The sequence below is a fragment of the Perna viridis genome, chromosome 14, assembly GCF_037379345.1.
Source record: "Perna viridis isolate PV_CMFRI_1.1 ecotype Kerala chromosome 14, ASM3737934v1, whole genome shotgun sequence".
Lineage (NCBI taxonomy): Eukaryota > Metazoa > Mollusca > Bivalvia > Mytilida > Mytilidae > Perna > Perna viridis.
In genome coordinates this window covers 21,879,268-21,905,592 of record NC_142458.1, presented here as the reverse complement: position 1 = coordinate 21,905,592, position 26,325 = coordinate 21,879,268, and the positions used below count along the sequence as shown (strand labels likewise).

The 26,325-nt window shown below is 32.2% G+C and overlaps 1 protein-coding gene across 1 annotated transcript in view; it reads right to left on the bottom strand.

Moving 5' to 3' along the window:
- The window catches only part of LOC148598639 (oxysterol-binding protein-related protein 1-like), a 75,064-nt gene that overhangs the window by 37,960 nt on the left and 10,779 nt on the right, over window positions 1-26,325 (bottom strand). The window contains exons 8-14 of the mRNA XM_088562135.1: window positions 25,209-25,321; window positions 24,534-24,607; window positions 24,024-24,087; window positions 22,624-22,725; window positions 21,099-21,218; window positions 19,824-19,914; window positions 18,842-18,948 (exon numbers count right to left, since the gene is read on the bottom strand). Coding sequence (XP_088418261.1) covers window positions 18,842-18,948; window positions 19,824-19,914; window positions 21,099-21,218; window positions 22,624-22,725; window positions 24,024-24,087; window positions 24,534-24,607; window positions 25,209-25,321 — 671 coding nt within the window. The remainder of the gene's footprint in view (window positions 1-18,841; window positions 18,949-19,823; window positions 19,915-21,098; window positions 21,219-22,623; window positions 22,726-24,023; window positions 24,088-24,533; window positions 24,608-25,208; window positions 25,322-26,325) is intronic.

Sequence of the window (26,325 nt, the reverse complement as noted above, 5' to 3'; positions counted from 1 at the left end):
AATAATTCAAAAATACATATCATTACCAAATGTCATAATTTCTTTACGTTTGTCATGACATTAATCTATTACTTTAAAACATAACAGGATAATACATATTGAATACTATAAATCATCACGATTTATTATTATACTTACACAATAATCCATAACATTATATCCTTAATACATGTTAAACAGAGGTTCAGATCGATTCGTTTTATACATGTACTGTAGTACACTGGCTGTTACATGTACCAATTACAAATAATGAGGGAACAGATGTATTGGCTTAGCATAAGCTGTTAACTATGGGTCAGAACAGACCAGATTTAATTTAGGTCTTACTTTACTAATCCAACAAAACAAACATTGTCCCAAGGTCAGCTGGTAGATTATACATTCAAATTTTTTTTTAATTTAAAAAGGTATTTGTCAATGAATGGATTTTAAGCCCGAACAAATCCATTATGGACTACTCAAAGTAATATGTAAACAAACAGTATGGGCATTTTAGTAAAAGTGGGACTAACCTGCAAAAAAGTTTTTACAAAGGTACCATCAGGCCTAGAGTACTGGGAATGTCTAGTAAGCATTCAGCAATGGTTATTGTTTTACAAAAAGCTGCAAGTGTAAAATTGTCCTAAGTAATAATGCAGCATTGTAACGTCATTACCAAAGACTAATTTTACAATGTCATTACTTAAGACCATTTTTTACCTTGTGACTGTTGATGATGTCATTGTTTTAGACCAATGTACCCCTTGTGACTGTGTGTGATGCCATTATTTAAGACATTTTACCTTGTGACAGTTTGGGATGTAATTACTTAAAACCAATTTTACCCTTGTGACTGCTTGTGTTGTAATTTCTTAACACCAATTTTACCCTTGTATTTCTTAAGACCAATTTTACCCATGTATTTCATAAGACCAATTTTACCCTTGTGACTGCTTGTGTTGTAATTTCTTAACGCCATTTTTACACTTGTATTTCTTAAGACCAATTTTACCCTTGTATTTCTTAAGACCAATTTTACCCTAGTGACTGTGTTGTCATTTCTTAAGACCAATTTTACCCTTGTGACTGTTGAAAAAATTGCATGACCACTGATTTAATCACAATGAGAAAATGCCATTTTGTCACAATCATGCCTGTACTCTAGTAATGAACTTTGAATATGCTGTAACAAATTTTTATTTTGACTAATTCTGGTTTAAAAATTAAGTATTAGTTTACAGCGTGCCTGCTTTTTCAAATATCTTGTAAAGTTAAGACCCTACTTCTACAAAACTTGACAAAATACTTAAGTTTGAGCATTATTCTCAACTTCCATGGTAACTACAATCAAGTCTGAAGATTCAATAACAACATCACAAACAATCAAGGATATTCCAAGACTTCACTCATTTTTTCAAGTTCTGTGGCACCAGAGCCTGATTTGTTTCAATTATCAACTGGCAAGCTTGCTTAATCATACTTTTTCCTCAATAAATAGAATATTCACAGAGAGACAATTCCATATGCCCATTCTTCCATGTATCTATATTAGTTTTTTCACTGCACAATTTATTTTTTGTGAAAATAAAATTATACTGTAAACCGAGCCAATTCTATTAAACAATAAGGTTTAGGATGAAAAATGTAGGAAAAGTTGCTCAAATCCCTAAAATTAACTTAAAGAACATGTGAACAGACACAAAGACATACTACTAATTATTCTGCCCCAAATTTATTGGGACATGAACCAAGCACAGTTTCAAGAATGAAAATTACCACACAGGTTGATTAAAATGAAAATTTATAACCAAAGGAACAAGTGTCCATATGAATAGACTAAAAATTATATTCTGCCACTTACCTGACTCAACCTTTAACCCACAACAGGTAAAACATTATACACATCATCAGAAACTTATACCTAACAATTAATTCTTACCAAAATTCTACTTTTTCAGCATTTAAAGGGCAAGCCATAAAATTACTCTGCATATAACCACAAGCAAATATGTGCATTTTAAAGGTGAAATGTACTGAATGAACTCTCCTTAGAATTAGATAGGATATCAATGTAATCAAACACAGCCATGGTCTATTCTTTGAGATGATGATTGAATTTTGAATTGCTTATTGAAAATATAATTGGTTGGAAGTGAGTAATGAATAGGATTTTAGAACTGCCCACAAAATTTACATCTGATCACGACAAAGGCACATGCATGTATTTAGTAAAATTGATTTGAAATGTACAAAGGTTTACATGTGTAATTTTTTGTTTTTAAAGTGTACGTTTGGAATATATTCATTTATTTTAATACTGAATAATACAACATGTAATTTGAGAACCTGAAGTTCAAACATTATAAAGCAAGGGAGATATTTGAATCAGAAGATGAACTCAAATAGATGTGACCAAGAAAGATGGTCCAGATGTTTTAATCAGCAATTCCTTACTACTGGCTCAGCCTGACAATTTGTCAACAGTGTACTGATAAACATGAAAATATTATTTTGTAAAAAACATTGTTTAGATAAAGTGCAACAGATGTCACACAGAGTTCCGATTACCACAAGGGCAGATAATTATGTTTACTTACATATTCATGTATCACATATATACTAATCATTGTAGATTCATTCAAATAAAAAAAAACACAGATACCAATTGTTGAACTTTTATATACAGATGCCTGTCCAGAAATTTTAAAAGGGACTCCAGCAAAAATTATCAGACATTATACAAATCTATCAATAACAGGAAGGGACTTCAGAAAGGTAGATTACATCCTTGGAACCATCTATCTAATTTTTTTTATCATAAATTATCATAATAGAATAAAGAGAAATTTATTATAAATAATGTCTTTCAAGGTGCCTTTTTTCTTTTTTTTGTCAACCTCAAAAGTAAAAAAGTGCTCAGTTCAAAATAAAATAATATAAATACAGTAGCCCTCTGAACCAACTCTTCACATTAGTTTTTACAGACAAACCTTCTTAGTATTTTCAGTACAACTTTGTTGATTCAGTCAAAGCAGCTTAAAAGTTAAACAAAGTTTTATTTCAGGATCAATATGGAATTAAGGCATAAGTTAAAGATATATTTGTTTGTTGTACCCCTACCTATTAATGATAAAGGCTCATTGTACTCAAATAGATTTTTTTAATTTTTTTTAATTTTCTAGTTTTAGTAGGTATAATAGTTTTGAATGTCTTTACCTAAAAAAAAGGTTTTTTTTTCTACCAACCTACCAAGGGTGGTAGTTCTAAACAGGGAAACATCAAACACAGATATATTATTAAGTTTGGCCCCAAAACATCAAAAGTTTCATGGCTAGACCAATTGAAGGGAAGAGATGCTTTGTTTGACAATCCTCTAGATCTAGAGAAGGACAATACTGGTTACCTTAATGGGAATCAGGTCACAATATGGCACGATTCTTAGACATCTACACTAAATATAGGGTAACAATAAAACTACCAAACTGAAAGGCAAACTGTAGTGAATAGTCAGAAGGAATAGTCATAAGAAGGATACGGTCAATGTAAACAATGGCAATATCAAGACAAAAACAGGGAAGAATGAAACAGCTGAAATGGTGCAGACTTGGTATAGCCATTTCACATGAAAATGGTGGGTTAAACCAGGTTTTATAGTGTAGTCAGATCAAAAATGCAGAATTAGAAACTAAAGCTATTCGTAAGCCTAAAACAGACAATTTATGGTAGTACAATATCTACATTTATTGCACTACTCCTGTCATTGCATGTCTTGGAAAATACAGTGAAATCTGCCAAAATCAAACCCCTTTTGGACTTTAAAACTGGTTCAATTTAGACAGGTGGTTGGTTTAGCAAGGTTCAAAATATATTTAGACCAATATAAAGTGATTTTTTAAAATTGCCTGGTTTAAGGCAGGTTTTTTGGTTTTTCAGGATTTTGGTTAAGTCAAGTTTCATTGTATATATTTTTATATATTAAGACTTTTGTAGCCATAAGGATATTATATCTCTTGTATTGAAAATATTAAAAAAATTTAAGAACAAATTTTCAATGTATACAAATTCATTTAGTCCAGCTTTCAAAAACATGATGATCTAAGATGACGAAAGGGATTATCGAGACAGACAGACAGTCAAACTGGCAAAATAGGCAAAAATTGACACTCTAATAATAAAAAACAGCTACAGCCCCAAAGAGCCCTACCTTACTTTATATTCTCAACACTTCCTTTCTGATATAACATAGACAAATATTAAAATGAATCCATAAAAAAAAATCTAAACAGATCCAGAATCAATTGTATAATCCCATCGATGTGAACAAATGAAATTAAGTTATTTTAAATAGATGGATTTGTAATAAAGTACATGTATAAAAACGCTCATAATAACATTAAGTACATGTAATATGACAGTAATCATGAATTGATAATAATTAACAAATATGGTATACTTCATAATACATGTACATTCAGTGAGTCTGTGACAACAATATCATATGTTATTCTGAGTATTATAGACAATTACTTACAAATATTATGCTCTTCTAATCCAGGTATTTTCTTTTTCCAAAGGAAATTTAATTGGTGGTATCAAATAAGGGGATTAACAGTTTACACTCATTGTGTAGTCTGAGGTTTGTAAAAGTTTATATGCCTATTTAGTATATTTGTTGGCCTGCATAAATGAGCAGTAAGAAAAAATACTTTAAGTTACAAACTCTCATAATGCTAGATTTTTAATTTTTTGTGGAGGTATAAATACAGTTCTCCAAAACATAAAGTTGCATGCATTGTTGTGATAGGTTTACAACATTTGTTTCATAAAGAGAAAAATGGAGAAGTCCCATGAAACAGGAAGCTGATATCTGACAGCAAAAAAAATTACTAATAACATAAATCCCATCTATATAAAGCCCCACACAAAATTTTAAAATTTAAGGATGTTAATATATATATATATATTATAAATTCAGAAATTAACAGTATAGTGATTTTATTAAAAAAAAATAACTTCTGCACTTATGAAAATAATGCCACATCACATGTTATATAAACTGAAATTCCAATTTCAATTACAACTGCATTGCAATTTTAAGTATGTCTTATCTTTACATAATCATCTCAATAATTTCCATATCTACAATACATATAAGGTTCCCCGGGACTAAATAACATTTATATAAACCTTTCATTAACAGTCATTTTAATATGGAAATACTCCCTGAAATACATCTATATGAGTATATCTATATATTAAAACAATGAACTCATTTTTCAGACAAGTTATATTATGTTTCCTGCTTTCCTTATTTGTCTTCCCTCCCACATAAAAACAAAGGTATGTAAGTACACTTCTCTAGAGAAATATAAACAAAAAAACCAGGTAATTATTGGATAGAAAGGTTTATTTAGAGTACAAAGCATTTCCTGGTTTTGTATCAACCAATATAAATTGCAAATTATCTAAGAAAGGAAATTTTAGTATTCAGTGTATAAGTACCTTTAAATGTGAAATTTCAGGACAGGAACTACCCTGTTTTGAATTAATCAACACATTTTTTTTTCTGAAAACAAGAAGAAGGGTGAAAATGTGTCTGTAGTTATTTTCAAAACCAGACATGTCCAAATAACAGTGATGAACTGAAAAAAAATGCCCTGACTTTTTTGTTCTTGATTTATTCCTCTATTGATTCTGTTGAAAGGAAAACGAAGTAAGTTTTTTAAAAAAAGATTTACAGTTAAAACATATTTACTTCCTATTGCAAGTTTAAAGAGTTATCTCCCCTTCATATTGCATTCTGTATAATATGTAATAATAATAATAATAATAATAATAATAAATTTTATTTTGAGAGGGTATTTCTTACCCTTTTCTTGCTTGTAAGGTTCACAATATTTTCACTGTTTTTTCTGCAACTTTTGCAAATTAAAAGATACAAATGTACCTAAATCATATTTCCATTATTATATCAAGTATCTAGAAATCTAAAATAATAAAATCTGCTCTAAATGAAACAAAGTCTTGTACATCGGAATTACTTCATTGCAAATAAAAATACTCAAATTTAAGGACAATGAACTGTTGTCACAGATATAATATGTCACACCTGTTGCAGATGAATACAAAACAATTTCATGTCATGGATAGAGGCACATGCTCTGATATTTATGAACTTTAAAGTTATATTTTTAGAATCGATAGAAAAGACTAATGAAGTGTATCCATATATCTATCAACAGAATCAGTATTACATTAACCCACCACTTTATATACAAAATATTACTGATCTACTGAATGAAGGCACTTAATAAACAAAGCAAATAACAAATACAATGACTTCTGCTACAACCAGAAAAGCAACTTTTGCCTTCTTTATCACTGTCTGCTGTCAACATAAAAGCAATTCCTAATAAAGCCATATAAAGCCAAACAAATTTTACTGAGGAATCATGCAACAATCTTAACTTCTCCCTAATGAGGTACAAAAGGATTTGAACATATAATTCTCTTAAGAGTAAACCAGATATTCTTCTCCAGTGATAAAAAAGGACTTTTTGTTTTCACTTTAGGATCACACAAGACTGTATACTGTAAAAATGCTAGTGTTAGCGGGGTACCAATGTTTGTGGCTTTCATGGGTACGCCATACCATGAAATTTGGTTCCTAACAGATAGTAGATTCCAATTGATGTGTAAACTGAAAACTTCAAAACAACAAATTCAAGAATGCATCACTGATCCACGCAAATTGGTATCCATAATTAAAAGTACTTTCACTGGTTTTCATGTAAAAATCTAGACTGTCTAAAGCCCCTTTCAGACTGTAGAACTTGGTTGGTTTAGGCAGGGCAATGGTCTATCAAGGTTCAAAATACATTGAAACTGACACGAAAAGTGTCTGGATAGATGGTTTTTGATTTATTCAGGGTTTGGTTTAGACAAATTTCACTGTACATGTATAAGGTCCAGTAAACCATGTATCTTCATTACTTTGAATGTCTGTCCAATATCACAGGAATTAATTTGTGTATCTCTAAACAAGAGGCTCCCAGGAGCCTGAATCACTCACCTAGTTAAAGTTTGTCTTTCAAGGACAATAAATTTAACAAGGAGTTGTCCAACACATTGACTCTAGAAAACTTTGGTAGGACTTATCATAAGGATCATTTTAGCAATTGATAGTTTCTTTCTATCTGTTAAAGTTTTCAAGTTATTGGCTGAAAAATGAAAAAAAACCCGTCATTTTCCATCTTTCAAGGGCAATAACTCTGACAAAGAGTCACCAGACAACTTTGATCCCTGAAGACTTTTGTCTTTCTAATAACAAGAATCCTTTCAGCAATTGAAAGAGTTTGGCTAAACTTAACTGTTTTGAAGATATATGCAAAAAACTACGGTCTGACTCCTATGTTCTATTTTTAGTAATGGCGGCCATGTTTTTCATAAAATCAATGATCCGCACCCCAGTTCTATGCAGGATACCCCAAGGAACATTCATACCAAGTTTGGTTCCAATTGGTCAAGTAGTGTCAGATGAGAAGATTTTTGAAAGAAATAACATTAAATATATTAAAAAAATGTGGAAAAAGGGCAATAACAACATGGCTTAACAGGTTACAATGAAAATTTGATCACATATAGATCCCATCATGCTCAACACTTTAACTCTGTCAGATTTTGGCTAAACTTTACCGTTATGGAGATATATGCAAAAAACTACTGTCTGACCCTTATGTTCTATTTTTAGTAACAGCTGCCATGTTTTCAAACGGATCAAAAATCCCCACAAAATTTCTATGCAGGATACCCCAAGAAATATTCATACCAAGTTTGATTCCAATTGGTCAAGTAGTGTCAGAGGAGAAGAGTTTTGTTAAATTGTTAATGACGACGACAATGGATGACAAGTGATGGCAATAGCTATCATGGCCTTTGGCCAGGTGAACTAGAAAAGCTTTCTAACAAATTATTCTATTGCAAAGAGATTTATGTCGTTAAAATCAGAATTAGATGTAACCTTAAGTTATTAAGGTGCCATCTATGATATGAAAAGGGAGTTCTCCTGATAAATACAGGACACCTACATGTACAATGTATGACTTGTGACTTAGACTGAAGTATCATCCTAGTTAGTTTAAATGTATTTGTTCTGGTGAATTGTATAGCCCTGTCCTACATCCAGATTCCTCGACCTAATAACCTTGACCCTCTATATGACGACTCATAATGAACTACATGAATAGCTGTGCAAATACTTGCAGGCCCTCTGCAAATAACTTGACTGCATTGTTTCCCCCTACCTGAGTTAGGCCATGACTTTAAGAATATCACCGCCTTATAGTATTTTAATTGTTGTGTTGTTCATATGAATAGTCTGATCTGTATTATCAGCCTATGCCTTTTGAAGTGAAAAGGTGATCTGTTGTAGGAAATCTGTTATCATATACATATTTTTTTGTTTGTTTGTTGGGGTTTAACGTCCGAGCAGCAATATTTCAGCTATATTCAGACAATGAACATGAAATGGATGATAAAATGAATATGAAATGAAAAAAAAAGGATGGGTCACAAGGACAATTGGGTCGACAAATTTTGATTGCCACTGAAAAAAAGGGGGGATGGGTAAGGTCGGGCAATTTAGCCTTCTGTGGCGGAGCGCAAAGGTTCCTACTCCTATCGAATACCACAGCAGGGTTCTTTAATGTGCGAGGAACGTGGCATATTTCCCAACACGGTGCACCACTATGGTTTGCGGTCTGGTTTTCCGTATTATAGCCTGACAACCCCAGCATGTAACACGCCAGGGGTACCCCATTCCACCACCTGGGGCACACATCCCAGTTGCTCTGTGGGCAGAGCGCCTAGCCCCCGGCTAGGTTTCTGAGCACTATTTAGTCGCCTTATACGACAAGCTTAGCGCTGCTGCAGGCCTATTCTTTTAACATCCGGACCTGCACGGAACTATCATACACATATATTCACTACCTCATGTCAAAATAATTAAAACCCAACCAAATTTAAAGGTTAATCATTTTATTACTAGTTCAAAACAAAACATATATACAAAGAGACTTATACACGGCAATTCATTTTCATCTTTTTTCCTGCTCCACAATTACCAAAAAGAAATCACTGGTGGAAATAAATTGGTTAATGGTATCAAAATTCATGTCTATTTATTGGCAACAAGTTTCAGAATAAGTTTACATGTTGATAAGAGATTGTTAAACTTCTCTATAGAATAAACACTGAAATAAAGCCACATCTGTCATTATCTAACAGGTTAATTCTTACATTTAGTCCATGTATTAATTTCAGCTGATATTGTCCAATCCTGTGAGTCCTTTTTTTCTCTCTAATTCTCTTCTCTACTAGGTTGGGCTATACACATTCAAGTATGTATTTTGCAAAGTAACAATTTTTATTTTTAGAATGTGGAATTTTTAAACCACTTTCTTCAACATACTGTTCTATGCTATACAACATATTATTTATTTAAAAAAACAAATAATCTCTTAAAGAAAATTACTAAGCATTGGGTTCAAATATTCTGAATTTTGATTGCAACATCAGAGCAGATTTAAATCCCACTGAAAATAAAACTCAAAATTTCATGACCTGATGAAACTTCGTTTACATATGTAATTTAAACCACAAAAAATTAAATAATTAGTGTCAGGACATCACAGAGGAGGTTCAACAGGGACATCGCAGCAGACTTTCTCCTGAACTTTGATGGGAATATTATGCTTGAGGTTCAAGTCCCATACCAGGAATAATACCAAGGAACTTGCAAAGCAGTATATATATCTATGGAGGTCACATCTTGTTTTAATATTTCACAACTTCTTACACAAGTTTTTTTTTCAAGCCTTGTTTCCAAAGCCTTCAGTTCCCTAAAAATCAAAACCTCTAGCTACTTTTCCCCTTTTATCCATTTGACTCCATTGATCTTTGACCTTTACCCTTGACTGCCAGGAAATACAAACTTGACAACAGCTGCAATGATTTAATAAACAAAAACAGATACAGTAATCTAATCTCCATTCAAGTACACTGACAACTTGATTGTTCAACTTAAAAAGGTTACAAGAACAATCCACTGGTAGCTACAGGACAAAACATAAAATGATTTTTGCAATCAAATTGTTTTCTAATTGTATTTGTTTGAGAAGAAATGATTTATTACTTATCTTCTTTTTTATTTATTTATTGGCTATAGATACAGGTGTAAGCATTTGAAAAGATCTCCACACCAACTTTGATAAAATTTGGAATGGCATCTCTCTTTTACCAAATCCTAAGGGCTTTAAAAATTCATTTCTACCAATATTAAGATATGAAAGGTGAAAGTTGTCCTTTTATTAGGATATTTAAGGAAGGACCCTGCAGCCTTTGTACCGAACAATTATGGTATCAAACTACTCATAAATTAATCCCTGTCTGTGAGTCAAGTAGGCTGAGCTTAAATACATTTTAAATATATATATATAAAAATACATTTTAAATATATATAAAAATGATGACACCTACATGAACTGTCCCCTATTTCCATACATCGTGTACTAAGTTACAACCCTAGATTTATCCTATGAGGAGGAATAACCTAGCCAGCAAACGCTATATTTATATATAGCCTAGCTGGCAGAGTGGCCTAGGGTGCTGGGCTTGGTGCAGGCAGTGTTACCCTAGATGTCACAACAGTATGGCCCCGTGCAGGTCCGGTGTTAAAAGAATAGGCCTGCAGCAGCGCTAAGCTTGTTGTAAAAGGCGACTAAATAGTGCTCAGAACCCTAGCCGGGGGCTAGGGCGCTTTGCCCACGGAGCAACTGGGATGTGTACCCCAGGTGGTTGAATGGGGTACCCCTGGCGTGTTACATGCTGGGGTTGTCAGGCTATAATACGGAAAACCTGACCGCAAACCATAGTGGTGCACCGTGTTGGGAAAGATGCCACGTTCCTCGCACGTTAAAGAACCCTACTGTGGTATTCTCCCGGAGTAGGAACCATAGGGCTCCGCCACAGGAGGCTAAATTGCCCAACCCTACCCAACTCTCCCTATTTCCAGTGGCAATCAAAATTTGTCGACCCCATTGTCCTTGCGTCCCATCCCTTTTTCATTTCATCATCATTTCATGTTCATTTTATCATCAATTTCATGTTCATCGTCTGAATATAGCTGAAATATTGCTGCTTGGACGTTAAACCCCAACAAACAAACAAACAAAAACACAACAGTATGAGTTCTGAGTCTCGCGGAGGAAAAAACCAAAAATTTACTTCACATTTCTAATATCTTTGGGAATTTTTCAGACCCTTCTATATCCTTTAAAAGCATTTTTGAGGTACAGCATTCAAATTGTGGACTGACCTACAGATGGACAGCTAAATGAAAATCATTTCAAAGGCTATACATGAGAAGAAACTGATTGGTGAAAAAAGATCTAACCGTGAAGATTATTTTTGCATGCAACTGACACTAATCAAGCAGTAAAGGGGAATAACCCTATGTAAGGGACAATAACTCCTTAATCTGCACAGCTCTCACTAACCACTTCCAGGTCAAATGGCCACTCCCTATGTAGTACCAAAAACACACTGAACCTAGACCTATGCATTGTAAGTGCATTATTTGTGTGTATTCTAATTCTAATTAAAAGTAGTCAAAATAAAGCTGATAATGTGTACTTTAAAATCATTTATGTAATTTACTACAAATGTGTATGAATATTGTTTACATCTGTGAGTAATTTGCCTCCATGCTGTCAGTTAGTAGAAAAGGTGAAAATGTGGATTTTCGTATTATTTATTCACATTAATTTTGTGAAGAATTTCTACCATCATCAGACCAGTAGCATAATGATTTTGGAAGCCTAATTTTCCAAGCTTTGCAATGGTATGCCACTTCAAGATGTCATTTGTCCTGGGAATTCACAGTGAAACATTGAAAATTACTTTTTTAACATGTAAAGTAATGGAAATGTTAGAAGTGATTAGTGAGACCACATGCACTAGCATTTTTTTATCTGCAAAAATGATATGAGAGTAAAAAGCTTGACTTTTACTGTTTTGTTCAGAAAATGCCCATGAGAAAATACCTCTTCTACGCATGATATTAAGTGACACAACTATGTTTGGCAAAGGAAAGTTACCTTAAAAGGAAAATAATAACCAACAGTTTTTTTTAAACCAACTGCACTGTATCGTTCTGAATTGGTGATCATTCTCTGTTGCTTTATCAACTAAGTAAGGACAAGAACAAAAAGGGAGCTTTATTCACATAGAACAGAGGTAAACACAAAAACAAATCATATATACTAAATACTGCTTAAAACTCATACAACAGACAAAATTAATTTACCTGAAACCAGGTTAAAGACAAATAATACAATGTAATGAATAACAACTCAATAACCTCAGTGTTCATACCTGGTCTCAGGTAAATTACATGTAACCTAATTAATTAACACTGACCTACAAAACGTAAATTATACAACACTTACCCAATAGCTACAGACATCAATATGTGACACTGCTCCAATTAAAACTACAGATTATCTTATAAACTAAGCAATGGTCTAAATCTGTCACAACATCTTCATCATTGAAGAATATTTTCATACATCCATGTTAAATCTCATCATTTTTAAATCCCTGCTTGAGTAGTTTAAGGAGAAAGATAAAATATCGTCATCCCACATGTAGTCTTTAACTCCTTCACTGAACCAAGGGTGATATATGTTTATCTAAAACTTGAGGTATAAATTTGATCAACACACCTAGCGATGTTTTGATTTTTGTTCACAAATCATTGATTTTAGGACATTTATTTAAGAGGTTCCAGAAGGGTGATTTAGGACATTTAAATTTACATGAATTAAGAGAATAGTAGAGAGTATTGTTCTACACAGAATTTAATTGATTTTTTAATACCTGTCATTACCTTTTTAAATATGTATGGTCATATCAAATTGAAATTATTATATAATAAAATCTTAGGATACTTTATAACCCTGAGGGAAAATAAAAGTATTATCAAGTTTTTTTTTAAAAGGTCATATTTAATCAAAAATAATAAACATTGTGTTTCAGTTACGCAATCTTTGTTGATAACAGTTAGAAAGGAAATCTAATATAAAAACTTCTAAAATATTGAGACATTTTCCTTCTAGATGATTTACTGACCAAAGGCCTACAAGATTAAATGTGTACATTTAAATAGTGGTGGAAGAAGAAAAGTATATGTGAGGGAGGTCTACTTCAAATCTCCTCTGCAGACCCTACATGTCAAACAACATTCAGATTTATTATGTATTAGTCGATTAGCTTAAAGGCTAGATAATACTTCCAAGGGCTTTTACTCTTGCATGAACAATTACGATTAAACATCCTATGGCACAATTTTATGCATTTCAGGAAAAGAACGACTGACCAATCAAACAGACCCTGCTTTGTACTAGACTGACATGCTGAGAAAGACCTTTACTGTGTAACGTGGCTCACAGAACCAACAGCCTGCAGGTAGCCATGCCAACCTACACAGACACCTTATTCTGACTCCCAGCCAATCAGTTATAACTCTATCCCTTTAAATACCATGTGTTAGGTTGAGACAACTTTGACCTAATACAGACTATAGCAGCTAAAGGTTACACAGTATCTCCTGCAGGTAGCCATGCCAACCTACACAGACACCTTATTCTGACTCCCAGCCAATCAGTTATAACTCTATCCCTTTAAATACCATGTGTTAGGTTGAGACAACTTTGACCTAATACAGACTATAGCAGCTAAAGGTTACACAGTATCTCCTGCAGGTAGCTATGCCAACCTACACAGACACCTTATTCTGAATACCAGCCAACCAGTTGTAAATCTATCCCTTTAAATACCATGTGTTAGGTTGAGACAACTTTGACCTAATACAGACTATAGCAGCTAAAGGTTACACAGTATCTCCTGCAGGTAGCCATGCCAACCTACACAGACACCTTATTCTGAATACCAGCCAACCATTTGTAACTCTATCCTTTTAAGTACCATGTGTTAGGTTGAGACAACTTTGACCTAATATAGACTATAGTAGCTGAAGGTTACACAGTATCTGCTATAGTTTCCAAATAGTTACAGTAATACAGTAAAAGTTTTGAACTTTAACCTTACAAAAATGATAAACCTCTACAATGAGTTATTATAATATACAAATTCAATCCAATACATACTTTCAAAGCCCATATACTTTTCACTTAAAAAGATTTCCATGCCAGACTTTCCTCAAATCCATTATATTTTCAATTTCAAGTATTATCTGATTGGTCAGAGTTTGAGTCAAGGAAGGATTAAAGACAATTTCCATTTGAATCTTAATTTGTGACTTATTATGAAACAGAACACATCAGGTCACATGGGTAATATGTCTTCCTATCTGTTATGATTTTACAGTAGATTTAAAAAAAACCCTCCAAAATAAAAGAACAGCATTCAAATGTTCCCGCCTGGTCATCAAAGGGCATTAACTCTGCAAAGAGTTCCTCATGTGATTAGATGTCATCAAAAGTCATTCATGACTTTTATCAAAATCCTTAGTTGAAACAAGGCACAAGATCACATAACACTTTTTTCAGATGGACAGTATTTCTATAACACTTTGTCAGACAGACAGTATTTCTATCACACTTTGTCAGACAGACAGTATTTCTATAACACTTTGTCAGATAGACAGTATTTCTATAACACTTTGTCAGATAGACAGTATTTCTATAAACCTTTGTCAGACATACAGTATTTCTATAACACTTTGTCAGACAGACAGTATTTCTATAACACATTGTCAGACAGACAGTATTTCTATAACACTTTGTCAGACAGACAGTATTTCTATAAACCTTTGTCAGACAGACAGTATTTCTATAACACTTTGTCAGACAGACAGTATTTCTATAACACTTTGTCAGACAGGCAGTATTTCTATAACACTTTGTCAGATAGACAGTATTTCTATAAACCTTTGTCAGACAGACAGTGCTTCTATAACACTTTGTCAGACAGACAGTATTTTTAGGTGTTCACACTGACATGTGTTGAGGGCAAATAAATACAAACCTACCTAAGGAAAGAAGAATGCCAGCCTTTTTCATTCATTTTTGCAATTTATTTTCAGTTTGCCTTTTTTGAAATACTTAAAATATTATTGTAAAAAAATGTGACAGGAAACACCACCCCTTATTACCTATTATAATGCCTACATCAAGACTGTATTTCCTTTGTATTCAGATGCAATAAACTTGGATAAAAGAATATATGATATCTCCAGGCATTTAGAAAAGAACTTTTAGAGACAATGAACTCATTTTTTTAAAGAAATAAAATATACAACTATAAGAATCTTAAAACTGATATTGGACATGAAAAAATCAATGTCACCTGCAGGAAATGTACGAATGGAAATCAATAAATGCAGCCATACAACCCATCCTCAAAGAATCCCAATGGAAGACCATTAACTGTATCATATTCCAAACTATCAAAATACTGGTAAAGTTAAATGTCAGACATGTTTGTATAGTATGGCAGGTTAATATGGCAAGTGTAAAAGTTTGCAATTTTGAGGCAAATATGTATACTAAAAATCTTGGTAACAATTTTGGCAGATGCCAAGTAGTGCACCAAAGCAAATATTCTGCATAATTTATTATGGTGTTTTCAGACAGTCCATTGAAATATGCCAAAATTCTAATATGACATGTTTCAAAGCTCTTTAGACCACAGCCATGGTAAAAAAAAAAGTGATAAACACATGACCATGATGTCATAGACATTTGACAGTCTTTTTAGCAACATCATAGATAATTTTTACCCAATTTTACAGATATCATGACAACTCCATGAAGTCACTATTTGTGCAACACATAGGATATGTCTATTCAAAATTCATAAATCTGAAGAAACTAGTCCTGGACTATCACAATGGAAATAAATCATGGAAACTTCATTGTATCATTGTTTTATTGCCATATATGCACAATATTAAATAAGAGAAAATGGGCAAGATATGGTTTAATTTTTTTTTTAATAATTTGACAGCTCTAAATTATGTACTCACTGCTTTTCTATAGTTGCCTATTATGAACATTTTTCATGGCATAGTAATTTTCGTACCTGTCAGAAAATATTTTTTTGAAAATGAAACCAATTAAACAATTTTTTTTCACTGAAAACAAATAACGAAATGGGAGGTAACTCTTGGGTAATACTACGTTAAGCCTGCAATCCCAGCTTCTGAAAAGACTGAGTTTACATAGCAGGTCAGTTTGACACCAGACATGTTTTAAAATGGGACAAACTTAGACTTAGCTTTTTTGTTAAATATCTGAAAAACCAAAGTCTGAACCAACACATAATTGTTTTAGGCTTTGCCTATGAGGGATGAAGCTATTTGTACTCAAATTAGCTTGGACTACAGAAATGCATTGCTGTGTTGTTATATCACTTAGATGTATCGATCAATGGAAATATGCTAGACTTTCTATAATGCATCTTCGTGTTTGGGTAATAAGTTCAGTTACTTCCTGACTGCATGCATCATATCTGATATATGCCATTTTGGACAGAATGATTTTAATACATTCAAGTTTCAGAGCATTTACATATAAAAGCATTGCTGACCCTCTATCCATATTAGTACTAAGATGTCCATGCTAAATCCATAAGGATATATAAGGTCATCAAAAATCTCTATTATATATCTGAAGTCTTCAAAATGAGTACAATCATTCAAAATAAAGAGAACATTGCATGAGTTGTTTTACCGAATAATCCATAGTTGAGATCCACAATTAACAAAAAAATTGGGCAGTGGTGGAACATTAAGTGATATGCTTCTACATTATGATAAAAAAAGGGAGATGGATAAATTTTCATAACAGCCTATATTGAAAACTGCACTTTGGATTTAGCTGCAAATTTAACTTAATCTGTATTTTATGGTATTATACAACTGTGCAAAGTGCAAAATATACATTGATCTGTTGTGTTCTCAAGTAATCATCTAGAAACCCTCAGGGGACAGACTGAAAACCAGTCTCGATGCTATACCCCATGCTAAATACAACATATAATTTTATCTACATTGTTAAAGAAAAGGAGAAACATGTAACGAAGGGACTGACAAACAGACTGATTAACTTTTGACGTAGTGCCAAAACTCTATGAGACAAATATTACCTTTGGGTTTAACCATCAACTTACCCCACTTCTAAGATGTTTACTTTATTTATATTTAAATTTTATACCCATCACCAAATAATCCTCAATGGGTGATTATAGGGTCATTTAAGATATAAAAATAGAACAAATTTGTAACTCTGTAGCCAAAATATTAATAAAATGTTTCTAATGGGAGACAACTATTTCTCTTAGCAGAAAAAAATGAAATATTTTGCAATAGCACAATTCTGTACAAATAATTTATTTTTTGGAAAACAGAGATTTTGTAAGCACCTGTTACAAGAAATTAATATCATTCAATTTCAACTAAAATTTGAGACAGTTGTATTTTTTAGAAGGTATGATATAAAAAAATATTTCTATTAATCAAGGGAGATAACTGAAGGAATTAAAATGAGTTGCCTGCTACATTTGAACCCAGAATTAAATATAAGTTCAGTTTTTATGATTGTCATTTTTATAGTTGTACCATATCTTTTAGGCAAATTAGTCTAATTAAAACAAATTAAGATAAGCTCTTGTTTGTCAATTGTTGTATATTTGGACACATTGAAATAATAATAAAACGCCTATGAAATTCACAAGTTTTAAAAAATGAATGACCTCCTTCACAGACAAGTTAAGCACAAACTATGGTAAAACAAAGATGTATTTCCAAGCAATCAATCTACATCTGTATTGCTTTCTCATATTTCTCTCACATTTTTCTTCATTTCAAAAATCTATCACCTTTCCAATATGACTACAATGACCTTGAAATGGCCCACCAAGAACTCTCATTGTTATCTAATCTATACAGTAATATGAGGAGGGTAAAACCTTAAACGTTCCAGAAGAAACGCCTAAGTCCTTTCATTATTTTTGTCAGCCCTGTCATTATTAAACTTCCAAAAAGGTAAAATGTGTTATGATATACCATTTTTATTGTCTTTTTGCATTCTCCTATTGTCATGGTCTGAAATATGTATGGGTTGAAATGTCCAGCTTTGGTACGAAACTTTGAGTTGTCATGGTCCGACATGTCTTTGGGTTGAATTGTCCGGTATGTATAAACATAATTTTCGTAAAAAAATTCTGGTGCCATGTTTTGGCCCTCCCATTCTTGAAAAAGCTAAGATTCAATTTGTACTTAATCATTGAAGCTAGCTTATGTTTCCTAGACTGGTGTGATTCTCAATTGCGTTTATCAAGTAAACAAGAATGACACTGCCATGATTCTCCCATGTACACGTACAAACTAGACATTGATGGTTTTTCTGGCTATAAGTATACTGAACCCAGTTGATAATTCAACAATTTAAAAATGGAGAAAATTATCTCATGATTAAACTAGGCACCCCACGAACACCCCACCCTACAAATAAAAAAAGTTTTGAAGTGACAAATGTACACAACTCCTTAAACATGCCATTATCAAACTTTACCAGTATTTCATTACTAAAAGCATAAATTTAAAATCTGAAAAATGTTTTGTTAAGCAATTCTGTGATTTTATCAGGAAACCAGGTGTAACAGACTGACAGACGGCTAACCAAACATATGATCACTATATACCCTACTTTGCCAAGCTGTCTGACTAAATATAAAGTTATATCTAATATGATCTTCAGATATTATATGTACATAGACTGACCTCTTCTTGCTTCTGAAACTGTGTCAGACATTGTTTGAATGCTACAGTCATTTTTGTTGATAGTGTCATTACATCTTCAACATCATCCATCACTCCTGCTATACCTCCTGCAAAAGTTTACATATCATTATTGATCATTTTCTCATAGATTATATTTTTGGTAAATGAAATTGATAAAAAAAAAAATCCTCATGTAATGGATGCACATGATTTGCACAATGCAATTAGTGTTTTCCAAGGAAATATTTAAAATTAAAAATGTATGTACATGTATAATATATACACAGAAAACAGGCAATGTGGTAGTGTTCACTACTTCAGATGATCTACCTACACAGCAAAACGAGTCACATATAATCATTTAGCCCTTGATTCATATGATAATCATATGGCACTCGATTCATATGATAATCATATGGCACTCAATTCATACAGTAATCATATCCTGCATGATTCATATGATAATCATATGACCCTCAATTCATATGATAATCATATGGCCTCAATACATATGATAATCATATGGCACTCAATTCATACAGTAATCATATCCTGCATGATTCATATGATAATCATATGGCACTCAATTCATACAGTAATCATATCCTGCATGATTCATATGATAATCATATGACCCTCAATTCATATGATAATCATATGGCCTTCAATTCATATGATTATCATATGGCCTCAATACATATGATAATCATATGACATTTTATATATGAATCATATGATTATCATATGGTTCCCGTATGTTAATATTTGTGAAAAACAAATGATTATCATATGATAAAACATGTAATGCAATGATCATAAATAAACTGAAACATATGATTATCCTATCAAGCTCAATTAAATCTATAATTATATGCTGCAAACCATATGATTCTCACATGTGGCACACTTGACTGAGCATCATAAACTACTTGAGTAACTAAATTTTCTATTCAGCATGAGTTTTTATGCAATATATATTCACCTGATCCAGTAGAATCTGTTTTTGCTTTACCAGCATCCTCAAACATCTTGTTAACTTTCTTCACAAGTAACATGTGATTAGCCTCAGCTGTCTTTTAATACAAAACCAAATATGAAATTCATATAAAACTATGGAGGAACTGAGTTTGCAAATTGTTATTTCAAGCATGCATGAACAAGTTAAAAGTCTTACTGGTATATTACACTAATTATAAATGAATTTTTAGACAACTGTAATGGTAAAACTTTGATACACATCAATGTCGAAGAGGGTCTTATTTCTGCCATATATATACGAGCATGTATAATCCAATTTTACTTACACCATAACAAAATTATGCTTCGGAAAGGTTGGCATTTGATGCAACACATAGACTGCTTCTTTAAACAAAACAAAAAAAGAAGAAACAAGTCCTATTCAAATCAAAATAAATCAAAACACATGTGTGAGGACAATATCACTTATTTAGGTTACTTGGCAGGTGTAAAATCTTGTCATTTAGATTCAAAAAGTATACAAAAATGTTTTGGGTATTTCTAATTTCGGCGAATGTTCAGTGGAATCTGACTGGCTGATAAGGAAGGTCATTTAAACAGAAAGTGGAGTTTTCTTGAAGTGATTAAAAGGAATAATAGGGTGTCTCCACGGTTTCATGAGAATAGGTCTCGTCTACTGTTCAGGACGCAGAATAGTATTGCCCAAAGTACAAATTTGCTCCGGGGTCATCTTTTCTACCGCTCTGTGTCATCCGGAATATCACCGAATCCGGACTGGAAATTACATCCTTTTCATTCAGCGCAGAGCTTTACTGTCATAGGGTATGTAAGTCTCGTCACGTAACTCTGTGGTTTCATGAGAATAGGTCTCGTCTACTGTTCAAATGCATGCAAATTCATCATTAACATACCATTGAGTTCAGTATTGAAAGAAAAACTTCTTTTTGTGTAAAAATACTAATAAAAAATGACATGATAAAAATGTTAAGAGATAAAATGCTAGATTTGCATTGTTATGCAGCCATTCAACATCCTAGAAGTAAACAATAAAATGCAGATCAGTCATTGGATTTTAAGACGTTATACATTGGAAATTCTGGAAAGGAAACTAGAACGAGACTTACAGACCCTATTGGTATGTTTAATTCAACAAAATGATTCCAAATTTTCAGAAATGAACTAACCGTATAGCACTACCTCATGGTAAGTCATCAACTATACTATGACCGAAAGGGAAGTATGCGGGTAAGTACTCATCATGTACCAGTATATTGCTTACTTTTACGTGATCTTCTAATGACCTCATTGACAGAATATCTTCACCATTGTCATGCTGTTTACCCTGGTTTGTATAATGTGTACTGAATGCTATATGCTCCTCCATAATGTTAAATAATTTCTATAAATATAGTCAAAGAACTATCTTAATACTACAAGCAATATCTGAATTTAACTAGAAAGTGTAACATTTTTTTTTTCCAAATACATCAATTTTTTAAATACAATGAACAGATTACTGAGGCTCTTCCATTAAAGGATATAAAGTACCCAAGGAAGGCACGCATTTACCACGGAAGTTCTATAGATGCTATTTAATTATATATTTGGTCAAGAAACCTGAACACCTGACCATATATAAAGAATGAAAGTGAATAAAAACATGCAATTAAAACTGAATGACTTAAATTAACTCAATATAATTAAAAATCACAATTTTAGAATTTCAGAATTAATGCAGGATTGTTCACAAATCTCATTACTTGTAATACAATTGCAATAACACGTACCCACAATAATATCTGAATTAATAGTTTAGAGGATTCCATCATATATATATATTCAGGTGTCAGATTAGCCCAGATGAGAAAAAATGTAGTTTTAATATCAGTTAAACATGCCATATTATGCAGGATGGAGCTCAACTGTCGAAAATAGGGCACTAAATGGCTATTATATGATACCCCTCCACATTCAAAATTTTTTTTGGGGAAAAACAAGTTAAACTGACCATAACTTTTGTGTAAATAATCCTACCAAACTGAAATTTAGTCTTGGTCTGTATTGTAAAATGCTAAATTGATAAGTTTGAAAAAGATCCTTCAATAACTTCTAAATGTTGAGGTATATTTGTGGGTCAAATTGGCCCCCTTTTTTTCATGAAAATTGATGTTTGAGTGACAGCAAACTTTTACTTACTGAACAAAAGTGTAAAACCTAAGATTTAATTGCCTACATTTATAACTTATCTGTACTGCACATTTAAGTCCTAATCACTGGTCAAAATAGCCTATTTTCTTAAATTCAACAAAACCGGGAAGGAATTACCTATTCCACATGAAATACAAGTATCTGCACCAATGTAGACCTATGTTACAACTTAATACTCTGAAGCATCTTTGTTTATTTCATTTAAATTCCTAAAGACTTTGTGGGTCGACATTTGCACAGGCATCACATATGTGAAAAATTATCACTTTTGTATCAAATTTTAGCTATTTTTTAAAAGAATTGAGTTTTTAAATATGTGTGATTTGTTATAACTTAATAGAAACTATCTAAAATCATCTTTTATGGTAATGTCATTGCACTACATCAAGTCCTTAATGCAAATGCAGATAGGTAACATTCTATTCCCATGTTTAGATTTCAGTCTAGTAAGGGGCCAAAAACACCCCTAAGTGTATCCTCATCCTTTATCATCTGAAAACTTTCAGGGGATGGACAGATGGATGGACACATTTACAAAAGGGTATTTATAATACATTGCCACTTTGTATCATCATAGGCTGGGTATAAAAACTAACCTGTCTTATAACCATATCAAATGTCTTTGGAGGGAAGCTGTAAGTGTGCTGAGTACCATCAGAATATCTAATGACAAATTCACTGGGTTCAGTATCTCTACCCTGGAATAAAAATTGGGGTACAGGAATTGATTACAGTAATCCAAATTGAGGAATCCATCCACAAATTCAAGTTTTATGAGATAATAATACTTATATGATTTAATGTACCATTATGATTATCTCTCATTATTCTATTAAGGTAAAATTAATAAGATTTTTAAGTTCTATTCAATAACTGAACAGAGTAAGTTCTATTCTTAAATGAACAGAGTTGAATCGACAAGAAAACAGAGGGATAATGAAATTGTACTATCCTTCGGACAATAAAAAATGTGGGTTGAGAACGTTTGCCCTGTAAATATTAATCAGCCATGAACAACAGAAAAGTTGAAATTACATTTACAGTAATAAAAATAATAAGTGAAATACAATTTGTAACAGTAAAATTCTGCAAATTTGCAGACATATTACATCATGAAATACAGGGCCAATGGAGTAAACAATCTTTAGACTATAATATTAAAAGGACCTTTAACACAATGTCATTCCATGAAAAACCTGGCTTGTTTAAAGGAGGTAGACCAAAGGTAAGGGACACTACTCTTACCAATCACTGTAATGTTTGCATTCAGTATTTTACATCAATCTTATTGAAGCATTAATGTAATTTGGACTGATATCATTCTGCTTCAAATGAAAGATTGATAGGCTTTGGTGGAACTGAATATAATACAAACATATCAATGAGTTCAGGAGTTGTGTCCCTTACCCTAGGTCTACCTCCTCTGAAGTTATCATTACATGATTAAGCAGGGAGTAAGGTATGCAAAACAAATGAAATATTGTACAAGAAAAACTGAGAAATGCTTGCTGAATAGATACCCCCACTCCCCCATTTGATAACAAGAATCTTTTGACCTTCAAATAGATAATTGATCAAAATCTAAAAGATGCACAAAGAAAGTAAGTAATAAAGATTCTGTGAATGTTATATTTAATACCATTCAAGGGTGTAGGAGGAGTAATAGATAAGAGATGAATAACCGTCTGCATAATGGATGAATGGAAGGAAGGAAGTACACTCTGAAAGACAGACAACTCTATGACTATATACCCCACTTAGTAAATGAGGGCTATAAAAATATATATAATTCACAGTGGTGACGCTAAATACATGAAACAAACCTGTCCAATAAAAGCTTTGAAAATGTGGACAAATTTCTCTTTCCACAAATGGGAATAATCTTGGAGAAATAATTACAACACCATGATCCTATCTTATGAAGGAGATACCAAAAATAAAACAACTGACCTATCTATTAAATTAACATTTTCAAAAAAATAACAAAGCAACCTACCATCACTTTAGCATCGTCTAAATATTTCATTCCTTTTCTCTTTACTCCACTACTGGCATCTCCTCTGAAAACACAATAATATGATAATAATATTGTCATAAAATTTACAACATATACCCCCACTCATACAAGAAATTGATGTAATTCAGCAACCAAGATCACTTACACTTATCTATATGAAGACACGAACTTATTTGAAATCAATCTGAGATAGTTGCGACAAATTTCAGACAGATGGGCAGAATGGACGTATGACAAGGTGATTCCAATATACCACTTACCCCTTCAGTTGGGACATAATATTCAAAGTAAATAGTATCTACTGATAACCAAAGTCTTCTAATTTTTTGTGACTGGGGGTATAATTACCAATATATTTTTTGTAAAATGTAAAATTTCAATTGATTCCCTGAAGAAATTCATTTGAAAAACCCATGTACCAATTAACAAACCCAAAACTTCTGCACACAATAAAAGTACTTTCACAGTACAATTAAAGCTGATCATTACCTGTTTTTAAAGTAAGAGAAAACACCTCTCTCTATAACTACCCATACTGCTTGGTATCCAAGGAAACGAGACTTCTGTAAGAAATATATCATTTTTTCATTATACAATGTACATGTTCATTATAATAAACTAAATATATTTTCTTAGTTGCAGTGACTACTTTGTGCAAAAAGTTACATAAATGTAATTGTTAATTTGTACAGATCAACTTCAGGTCAAACTTAATGTATTTCAGTTAAATTTTCTTGGAAGAAAATCCATAAGTAGGAGGATGGGGAAAAAAATCAACACCAATTTTTGATTAATTAGGCAAAATTTAGCACATGTGAGTTGAACCAAAAATAATTAAAAAAAAGAAGACTATAGTATTATTGATAACAATAAAATTCCACATCCTTTTCATAAAATGATACAATTTTACAAATATTTTTTTTAATTCAATCTCATTACATTTCATTTACTCAATTCAACTATAGACATATTTACTGTATTTTATGACATTTAATATTTCAACGGTATTTTATGAACAGGATCCATAAAATAAAAAAAAATAAATAAATTGCTATAGGTACTATAAAGAGGTTCACAATATGTAGAGTGTAATTGGCAGTCAAAAAATTGAAGAAAATGTCGACAATCCATAATGGTGAAAACCTTTGCAACTAATAACTATACTTTAAGTAGAATGCCCTCCCAGTGATGAGGTTGTTTAGGTATATCTTTCACCGGAGACACTGCCAAAAGTTGTTTCATTGGTGTATTATAGGCAAAGTCTACAGCCGTCTGATCTGTAAAAAAGAATAATAAAAAATTGCAACTTTCCATTTATTACTAGAAAATAAACAGCTCCCCTAAAACACATGAAATGCCCCTCCTTTTTTATAAAAGTTTTAAAGTTGCACACATACCCCACCAATAAGGCATTCTTTTTAAATTTCCTACATCATTCCATACATTGAAAAATGGCAGTCTCACAAAACAAGATGATATCAAATAGCAACCAAAACCTCATACGACATATGCCCATCTATATCAAGTCACATAAAATCTTTCCATTGGGAGTTTAAAAAAACTTGCAAATTTGGACAAATGGAACGATGGATGGAAGCAAAGACAAACTAACAAATAGACAAATGATATGACAAGGTGATTTCAATATACCACCAACTTGCTGAGTGAGGGTATAATTAGAAAACATCCAAAAATATACCTGGAACATCTTAGCTTCTCTGACCATATATATTGTTCCAAAATGATTAAAACTCAAGAAACCATTCTTGAGTCATTAAACAATGTGAGGACGGAAGGATAGACAGACAGAAGAATGGAAGTGGTTGTACCATAATGTATCATTTACACAAGAACTATAGATATACAGGAGTAAAATATTGACTAGGTTTTAATGGCAACAGTTGATACTAATATTTTCAAAAATATTGGTCAAACAAACAAACAAGATAATTAATTACCACAATTTTTTTTGGAATGTTTAATATTTTTCAGCGTTCACATGAGTTACAGTACTGGTATGGGGTAAAATTCTAATTCTTTGGTGTATGTATATGAGATGGAGAATGGGAATTTTGACTGGAGAAGATGGAACACAAAGTTTAGAAAGCTTTTTTTTTAATCAAAAGGTATATTCATTTTAATTTAAAACAACAGTTCCAATGTTGAAGAATTTAAAAATCTAAAGTTATAGCTGATAAAAATTAAAACTGATGATGTAGTTATTTAATTTAAAAAAAATGCTATAAGTTCTATGGTAATTAGGGGGGATTGGGAATAAGGG